Consider the following 9,395-nt stretch of genomic DNA (forward strand, 5'->3'; position numbering starts at 1 on the left):
AAATTTAGCATGTAGAGGGACACGTTCTATGAGTACACGTAAAGTTTCACGTAAAACCGACAATTTTTGTACCCTATGTAAAAAAGACAAATAATGTCTCGAGAAATAGACTATTTTAACACCAAAATTTTGTCTTTTTAGTACAAGACACAAAACATATCGGTTTTTTCTGAAACAACTTTGTGAATATGTAACATGTCAAGATATACACGAGGCATTTTTGTTTGTATTTTTTTGACATTTAGAAATATATTTAATATGCATTTCAAATAAAGGGTGCATATGCACCCAGGTGTAGAAACACCTTGTCCTGTCTCACTCAATTACATTCAGAACAGTTGTTAGTAACATCTGGAATCTTCGCTTCAAGCTTGCCCTGCATCATTCCGTCCATGCTACCTGCCTTCGAGGCTCGTGATGGTCAGCCCGACACACCCTGAGGTTACTTCCTGCACATCGAGAAGGCCTGCCGGAGCAGTCATCGGCATGCAGACCACAGGCCGAAGTGGCCGAACCAGAGCCTGTTGGTGCGACAGCATGGGTATTACTGCGGCCATTTGCGGTCGTCGGCTCGGGCTCTCCTGAACGCACAGTAGCCCTACCTGAATGCATGTCACGGCATGCTGTAGCTCCGACGGGGAGCAGCCGTCGCGCACGGTTGAGCCAAGGAGCTCGAGGCTCTTGTTTTCTTCAAATAGCTTCCATGCCTGCAAAAAAAAAATGTACTTTGTCAAGGTCATCGTGGAATTCAATGTGATTCCATCAGTAGGTGTTTCTTGTTTCAAAGACAGGGTTGGGACCGTGTAGGCACGCAATTTGAATTCAAGTGAATTTAATGAAATCAGACCAAATCCAGAGGAAAATTATTTATATTATTTTGTTTTCAGCTGCAGGGGTGTAACTGATTGCTTACATGAACTATGAGGTTGAAACTTCGTTGGTTCCTCCTGCCACTGACGATCTCCAGCACCAGCACACCGAAGCTGTACACGTCCTGCATGAAGGATACCATGCCATCCATGGCGTACTCCGGTGACATGTAACCGCTGGATGCCACCGCCGTACGAACAAAATGTCAGGAAATCCGGCGAGGGTACACTTCAAAAAAGAAATCGAGGTACAGTATGTTTGACCATTGTTGTGTGATGGAAAGTTGATTTGCTTACTATGTCCCGACAATCCTTTCGGTGACGGTCGAGTCCTCAAGGTCATCGCCGGTGCTGCTGAATAGCCTCGCGATGCCGAAATCCGATATCTTGGCCACCATCTCCTTGTCAAGGAGGACGTTGGCAGCCTTGAGGTCTCGGTGGATCATTGTGTGCCTCGAGTCCTGGTGAAGGTAGACGAGCCCCCTCGCGACACCGAGGATGACGTCCATCCTCGTCTTCCAGCTCAACGACGCGCGCCTCCTCGAATCTGGTGGCGAATTTACTGAACTGAGCGAGGAATTGTGATGGTTTTACTGCTATTACCAATGAGTTAGGCGCGTACCGAAAATGAAGGCGTCCAAACTCTTGTTGCTCATGTACTCGTAGACTAGTAACCTCTCGGAGTCGTGGATGCAGCAGCCGAGCAGGCGCACCAGGTTGCGGTGCTGCAGCTTGGCGATCAGGTCCACCTCGTTCTTGAACTCCCTCAGGCCTTGCATTCTGTTCTCCGCTGAGAGCTTCTTCACCGCGACTTCCTGGCCGTCTGGCAGTTTACCCTGATAAATAAAGCCAGTTAGTCAGACATTTGTCATACAAGTACAAGACTATTGTACTTTCGAACTTTTTGTTCAATTATACCACAAAAGGAAATTTCAAGTTCTGATCTACATGGATTGGGCTATTGCAAGGTGTAAAGCATTATCTATCACCTTGTAAACAATGCCGAAGCCACCGCGCCCGATCGCGTTCTTGGGACAGAATCCACCGGTGGCCGCTCTAATGATTCCGAAATCGTACGTCGGGCATTCGCCTCTCATGATGTCGTCAAACATGGTGACTGCAAAATGGAGACGGCAGCAGCCACATGACATGAGCGACAGAGCAAGGGGTAGTCTCAGATTATCCTGCTACACCACGAACTCTGACTGACCTTCCTTACTGCGCCGCGCCTTTCTCAAAATCATGAAACCAAAGAATAGGAGAAGCAACGCAAACCCTGTTATCACCGCTGTGATGACCGCGACGAATTTCTTGGGCTTGGTTGGCTCTGAAACATGTAGGCGCAGTGGTCAGCGTTGACTTAGATGCATTGTAATTAGGCTAAGATTGATCCAAGGTTGTACAAAATGTGAGCTTGACATGTTTGTCCTGCTAGGTGATTCAATGGGACACGTCAGTGATTGGAAATATCATTCAGTGCATGGAGAAAGTCTGTTTTCCTGACCTCAATCGGATGTTCCAGTACAATTTGTTTCTGTGTAATCGGTAGCTGAAGTCAAGCTAAGGTGTGTATAATATGAGGATGGGTTTTATATGTGGAACTCGGTTCTTTGGATAAGTTTGCCTACACATAATAATCTTATTATTTGTAGATGCGGGAGAATAAATATATTATCTTGGATCAAATGATTTTCTATTATCGAGTGAAAATATCAAGCTCCATATGCCGTCTATTTTTTGGAATTGATTGGCAGGGAGAAGAAGCAAAGTCAAACAAGAGAATCCAAGAATCCCAAACAAGAGATTCGTGAAATCGATTGGGTTCAAGTGCGACAGGAAATTGAATATTACTACTAAGGAGTTAAGGCATTGACTGTACTGTGCGACAAATTTGTAATGGTAATTCCCTCCGTTCTAGATTTAGTTAAAGTTAAACTTTGTCAAGTTTGACTAAGAATATCGGAAACAATATTAATATCCATAATACCAAATGCACATAATATAAAAATATACTTTATGAAGATTCCAATAGTATAGATTTTACATTATAGATGTTAACTTTTTTTCTCAATATTTGATCAAACTTTACAAAGTTTGACTTCGACTAAACCCAGAACGCGAAGTAATTGTGAACGGAGGGAAGTGCCATTGCAAATGCCTCGCTTCTTGAACTAATATTCGAAATCTAGGGCGCCTGAAATCCAAGTTTTATCAAATAGCGAAAATCCTCTTCGGAGTGGCAACAATTTACGAAAATCGTATTATGCAAGTTTTAGAACTTATACATGGCCGTTAATGATCAGTAGAAAAAACACAAAATGATTCAGGCTACATACGTGGTTCAAAATTTTGAAACTAAACCTTCAAAAAAAATTGTAGCTAAAACACCATGTGTGATCTTTGCACAGTTTCCAGATTGTCAAAGCTTATTACTACCTCCATTTTATAAAACAAGGCATAATTTTTTTGTCAAAAGTTAAACCATGCAAAGTCTAACCAAACTTTTAGAAAAAACTATCAACCTCATCTTATTAGATATATCACTAAATATATTAGATCTACGTAATATTGTAATTGTCGATAGTTTTATCTATAAATTTGGTCAAAGTTAATGTTGTTTGACTTTAGAATAAAATTTAAAAAAAATTATACGTCTTGTTTTGCGGAACGGGGTAGTATAAAAATTTGCAAGAGTAAGTTTCCACCGTATACCTCTTTTGTGATTTTTGATCATGATTTTCTCTAAAAACTAAGAACTATATTTTTTGCTATTTTTTTCAAACTAGGGCTCATGCGTGTCTAGGTTCATCTGATGATTCTCGTTCTTGAACAACAAATCAACACTTGTGAACACCGAAGTAAAGAGTGCTGCGTATCATTTACCTAGGTCAGACTTTGCGAGCCTGACGAAGAGATCCTGCCCGTCGTCGAAGAAGCGCGTGTCCATGAGCTCGCCGAACCACTGTATGCACCCAGTCCCGCCTCCCCGGATGTCCGACGCGGCGTACGCCGTGCAGGAGCAGTTGGAGAGGCACCTCCGGCCGCACTCCGCGAGCGTGGCGCCGGCGTCCACGGTGCTGCCGTGCGTCTCCGGAAGCTTCACGCCGCGCAGGGCGTAGAACCCGTCCCCGCCGGCGCACTGTAGCGGCGTGCTCCGGGCGCACCCGCCGGTCGCGTTCCGCATGCGCCACTCCGCCGGCGACCCCGGCATGAACCCCCTGATGCAGCCGCACGCCACGGCGCCCCCACGTTGCAGACGCCGAATGCGCCGCAAAGGCCGTAGGTGTCGCACTGGTCTCTCGGACACGCCGCGAAGACGCTCCACGCCAGCGCCGTGCGGTCCCAGACCATGCGCTGCAGCACGCCGAACTCATTCAGCGCCAATCGTGACACCGGCGACCCGTCGCGGCCGTGATACATGAACGAGACCTCGTCGGCGGTGTCGGTGAACTGGAACTCGAACATGTCCTCGAAGGTTGTCATCTCCGGTACGCCGCTGAACCGCACCCCGTTCCACGGCCCCGACCGGGACATCTGGCGTCCCTTCGAATTCCTCCATACGCGCATTTCCGGCGAGCCCTGCGTGTCCATCACGTACCGGAAGTCGCCTGTCGACGGGTCGTCGGCGCTGCGCCACGAGGAGAGGAACCACTGGGCGCCGGTCCTGAGGTTCTTCCCGGTTCGCAACCCGGAGATTAACGTGTTCGTCGGGTGCTCGAAGCTTTGCCACAGCACGGCGCCGGCCTCGTCCGCGAGCACCAGGTTGCCGTTGTCGTGGAGCTGCGCGACCGCACCAGCGGCGCCCAGGGAGGAGGAGTTGGACGACCAGATGGTTTCGTTATTGCTGGCGGCGTCGAGGAGGACGAGGTTTCCTCGGCCGCTGAGCGCGACTAGGCCGGACGAGGTGTCGAGCGGGTGGTCGCGGTTGGCGACCCAGACGACGGCGCTCGGGGAGACGGTGAACCATATGCCGAGAAACCACTTGGTGTTGTTGGCGACGGAAAAGAGCCCGAGCTGGAAGACGTCCCCGGGAGAGACAAGCCTCTGGTCGCCGCCGATGGCCCCCGACTGCGTCAACGTGCTGTCGGCGACGGCCGAGGCTGTGAGAAGCAGCACGGAGAGGAAAACGTGGAAGAGTCGGTGGTGGCTCTGGCTCATGATCTTGCGCGCGCGCGCGCCCGGCTGAATACGGAAAGGAAAGTACGGAAGACCGCCGTTTCGCCGATATAGCAGCGGAATCTAAGTGTGCCGTGGATTGCTTCCCAGTTTTATACACCGACGGTAGGCAGAACAGTAGGAACCTACTCCCTTCGGTTGCTATACGACGATGACAACTACTCACCGGAATATGTTTCCCAATTTCTATTAGGACAGTGCTCAAAATCCTCCGGAGGATAATTTCTTTCCAGCCTCCGATTCCCCTGTGCGACACGTGTCACTCCCATTTGCACGTATCATCTCCACGCCGCGCAGCAGAAAGCAAACAAATTCACAGATCATGCAGATGTTACGACCGCGCTCACCAACCCGAACCACCCTCCAGCCGAACGCACGAAGAAAAAGGAAGTCCGACGAGAGACCTCGCCGGAGACGCGTCAACTCCGGTGGACAGCACCGTCACCCGTCCTTGCAGCATCGGTGCAGCACCACCTCAACCTGATGGTAGCGATGTCGCCTACCTATGGCAGCACCGCCACTGCCGTCGCCGGTGGTAGCATCCGCCATCGCCGGTCGCAGCATCCTCCATCACAGGTCAAAGCTCCGCCGCCGGCGGTTGCAGCATCCACCGTCAGAGGTCAAAGCTCCGCCGCTGGCGGTCGCAGCATTCACCGTCGCTGGTGGTAGCATCCGCAGTTGTCGATCGCAACATCCGCCATCGCTGGTGGTAGCATCCGCAGTCGCCGCTCGCCGCTCCACCGTCGGAGGTCAAAGCTCCGCTCCTGCCGGTCACAGCATTCGTCGCCGCCGGTGGCAGCATCCATCGAGTCGCTGCTCGCAGCTCTACCGTCGGAGGTCAAAGCTCCGCCGCCACTGGTTGCAGCATCCGTCGTTGCCGCTGGTAGCATCCGCTGTCTACGGTCGGAGCATCTGTCGTCGCCGGTGGCAGCATCCACCGCCGGAGGCAAAAGCACCGCCGTTGCCGGTGGGTACCACCGTTGGCCTTGCCTCGCAGCACCCGCCATATGCAGTCGCAGCACCCATGGCCTCCTTCCCCGACGACGGCGGGGCGCCGAGGGAGCTGGTGTTACGGGCCTCCGCCGCGGCCTCCATCTCCGGCGACGACGGGGTGCTGAGGAAGGTGGGGTTACGGGCCTCTGCCGCGGCCTCCATCTCCTGCGACGGCGAGCGTCGGGGGAACTAAGGCTTCGGTCTCCGCCATCGCCGTAGCCATGGTGGGTGCGCGGGAGGCTGGCCATGGCAGCAGGAGGTTGACCATGGCTACCGCTGTGTAGTCGAGGAGGAAGAAGAGCAATTGGGGGACGGGACGTCGGGACCAGAGGAACGAGTGGTTGGGAACGACGGGGGTGAAAGATAAGGTTTAGGTGGGGCCCCCGTAGACGCGTGGGTACGAATGTACGATAGAGACGGACGCGTCAATAGATCGAACGATGCTCGACCCGGAGGCTCCGTCGCTCCCAGCCTCCGGAGGAAAAGAATCGTTTTCCTTTCTATTAGGTGCCGGAGCACCGTCTAGTGTTACAGGGTGCCCACCTTCCTGGCTCTTTGGATTGGGCACGAGAGGTGGCAGCCTAGACATTGACCGATTCGGGCCAAAACAAGGCTTCCTGATAAGGCAATCGACCTCCCGTGCTACACGTCCCTAGGGGATAATCTACGATAACCCCCCAGTTGATGTTAAGTGAGCTCACAGGCCCCCCGCCGCTGTCTCTGACATGTGGGGTTTAAGTGACCTCGGGGGGGGGGTTATAAGGAATTCCATCCCCACCGCTCACCAACCACACCTAGAGGAGATGGATCGAGCCCCCATGAGATGAACATGAGGTCGACGGAGGAAGAATCGGGAACCATGGTGTCGTGGATCAACGTCGCCCACGGTCTCGAGGCGGAGGGCCACAACCATGGTGTTCCCAAGGCGGAGGGGGTGAATCAAGCGGCCCTGGTGCCCCCGAGGCGGAGGGGAGGCATCAATGGCGGTGGTGGCCCGCTGCGGAAGCTTTTCTCGCCACCCGTTCCCCGAACTCCGGCATTCGCTGTGGACCCCACTAGCAGGCCCCACCTCAGATGCGGCCGCCCCTCCTCTAATGGTCGGAGGAGCTAGTTCTTCCCCGCATATGTTGTGGGCGAGCTGGCATGCGTCCCCACCCGCGACGGTAGCAGCACCTGGCGAGCTCGATGGATTCGACCACATCGTCCCCTGCTGGCCATCGGCAGTGTTGCGGGCTGTGGATAGGTAAGGTTACTAGTTTTATACATACAGGAATCAGATTTTGTAAGATTGGCCATCGTGAGATTATGTAACAGCAGAAATGTTCTCAAATTCTGTATGTGTTCCTTTTGTAACTACATGTATTTTTACTAGAGTATTTTTTTCTTACATCTAGAGTGATAAAAGCTTAAGGTGCACCCAAATTCTAGATGTAATTTTTTCCCTTTTTCTACATCCAGAATCTTTGATATAGATCAAGACCGTAAAACACTAGCACAATTTGGATGTAATTTTTCCCCTTTTTATACACCCACGCTGCATTTTCTACATCCTCTATTTTTTTGAATCACAAACTAGCAGGCGTTGAGATGTTTTTGAGGGATGTAATTTTTGCAAAAACAATAAATATATGTTTAGTCATTATACAGTGCACGGGCTGTCACTTTATTTTTATATGAAGTAAATTATTTGTTAATTATATGCAAGTTGACGAACGGACGGAGAACTGTCGGGTACATGTGATAAGCTTATTCGTGTGAAATGTCGCTTTCAGACAGGAGACATGTCGCTATCAGCTTTCTATTTTTGGAAATATTACCTTAAAACAGGGGAGCACTCCGACAGGAGACATGTCGCTATCAGCTTTCTATTTTTGGAAATATTGCCTTAAAACAGGGGGAGCACTCCGGTAGACTATCTGATACTATAGCACCGTGTAGCAGCATGTTTAGACAAACCAGCCATGTCTTCCAATAAAAATAGCAAATGGGCAGATAGCGAGATTGCTGACTCGTCTAATTTGTTGACATTTGCCAAATTGTTTCGTTGTCGATCGACATATGCAGCAAAACACTCTTGCTGAACACTTACACTATTCTGAAACCGGTGCTCAGAATATTATTCTGAGCACCAGCTAACCATATAAGAAGGCGATCTAGCGGAAACACGAAAAATCCCGAAAACTAGCCCCAATCATTCTGACCCACGGGCGTGCCCAACCTCGCTGACCTCGCCCCACCTTCCCCGCCGCCGGCCCTTCCTTCTCCGCCGCCGGAAGCTCCTCACTCCGTCCCGTCCCTCCTCCCCCGGCGCTGGATCGTCTTCCCCGTTCTCGGCAGGCTCCCGCGGCGCTCGTCCTTCCTCACAGCCACCCCCCCCGCGTCAACTCTCCTTTCCCGTCTCCGGCAGGCCTCCGCGTCCCCATGCGCCGCCACCCACGATCCCACCAAGGCGCCTCCCATCATGATCTTTCTCCTGTCGGGCCCAACTGAGTATCCGTCGTCGTTCTGCCCGTCTCTGCCTGACTGCCTCCCGCCGCTGCCATGGACGATCCATGCACTGCCTAGGCCACCCCTCAAGCTCCAGCGCCAATGCTTCCGCTCGACTACCATGCGCCCACCAGCAGAGGAGGCTACCCGCCCAGATCTTGAGCTCCCCTAGGGTCCTCTCCGTCGTCGGTCGAAATTTGACCTCCCCCAAGTCTCCTCCGCCACCTGCGTGACCTGCCCTTGCTCCCCATAGCTGCTGGCGGAGCCTCCCTCTGCAGCTCTGCTCCCCACCGCATCGACCTCTCCAGCCACGGCCTTTTCTAGCTCCACATCCACGCGAATTTTTGGCAAAAGAGACCACCCTGCCCAATTTATTGACAAAAAGGACCACTTGTGACTGTAATTGACAAAAAAGACCACCTTCTCTATGGCGGCAGCGCCCCCAGGTGACACGTGGCACATGCCGCCATAGCATGTGACGGCAGAAGCTTGCCGTAGCAGCGCCGTCCGTCGCCGTCAAGTATGGCGGGCCATGCCGCCAAAGGCAGGGGCGGCAGGGTGACATGGAGGATGCCTCCATTGAGTGTGGCGGCAGGCCTGCCCCTTGCTAAATTTTTTTGCATCCTCAATTAAATTTTACATGGCAGGAGATGCGACGCATTGACATTGGAAGAGAAGCTTTTGTGTAAGTATTCACTACAGTAGAACCCATGTCCTATCTACGATATGGCCTGCACACCGTCCTAGATTCTAGAAGTTCAAAATGAGCAGCTGAGCTAGCTAGCTATGGTAAGGGCATCTCCAGCGGGCCGACGCATTTCGGACGTCTAAAATGCCCGTTTGCGTCGGCCCGCGGACGCGATGTGGCCC

The 9,395-nt window shown here is 51.9% G+C and overlaps 1 protein-coding gene across 1 annotated transcript; it reads right to left on the reverse strand.

Annotated features, from left to right (window-relative positions):
• Positions 1 to 395: 395 nt before the first annotated feature.
• Positions 396 to 5,027, reverse strand: LOC124678130 (receptor-like serine/threonine-protein kinase SD1-7). The gene is made up of 8 exons (XM_047214055.1): positions 4,468 to 5,027; positions 3,753 to 4,087; positions 2,080 to 2,196; positions 1,859 to 1,986; positions 1,492 to 1,705; positions 1,167 to 1,416; positions 914 to 1,046; positions 396 to 707 (listed from the first exon to the last, which is right to left on the reverse strand). The coding sequence occupies exons 1-8, from the start codon at positions 5,025 to 5,027 to the stop codon at positions 396 to 398; spliced, it is 2,049 nt and encodes a 682-aa protein (XP_047070011.1).
• Positions 5,028 to 9,395: the final 4,368 nt, after the last annotated feature.

Source organism: Lolium rigidum, chromosome 7 (assembly GCF_022539505.1).
Source record: "Lolium rigidum isolate FL_2022 chromosome 7, APGP_CSIRO_Lrig_0.1, whole genome shotgun sequence".
NCBI classification, from domain to species: domain Eukaryota; kingdom Viridiplantae; phylum Streptophyta; class Magnoliopsida; order Poales; family Poaceae; genus Lolium; species Lolium rigidum.

Coding starts and splice junctions, on each gene's coding strand:
- LOC124678130 (XM_047214055.1), bottom strand. CDS start 5,027: ATGAGCCAGAGCCACCACCGACTCTTCCACGTTTTCCTCTCCGTGCTG. Junction 1,417..1,491: donor TTTGGACGCCTTCATTTTCG/GTACGCGCCTAA, acceptor ATTCGCCACCAG/ATTCGAGGAGGCGCGCGTCG. Junction 1,047..1,166: donor GAAAGGATTGTCGGGACATA/GTAAGCAAATCA, acceptor GGTGGCATCCAG/CGGTTACATGTCACCGGAGT.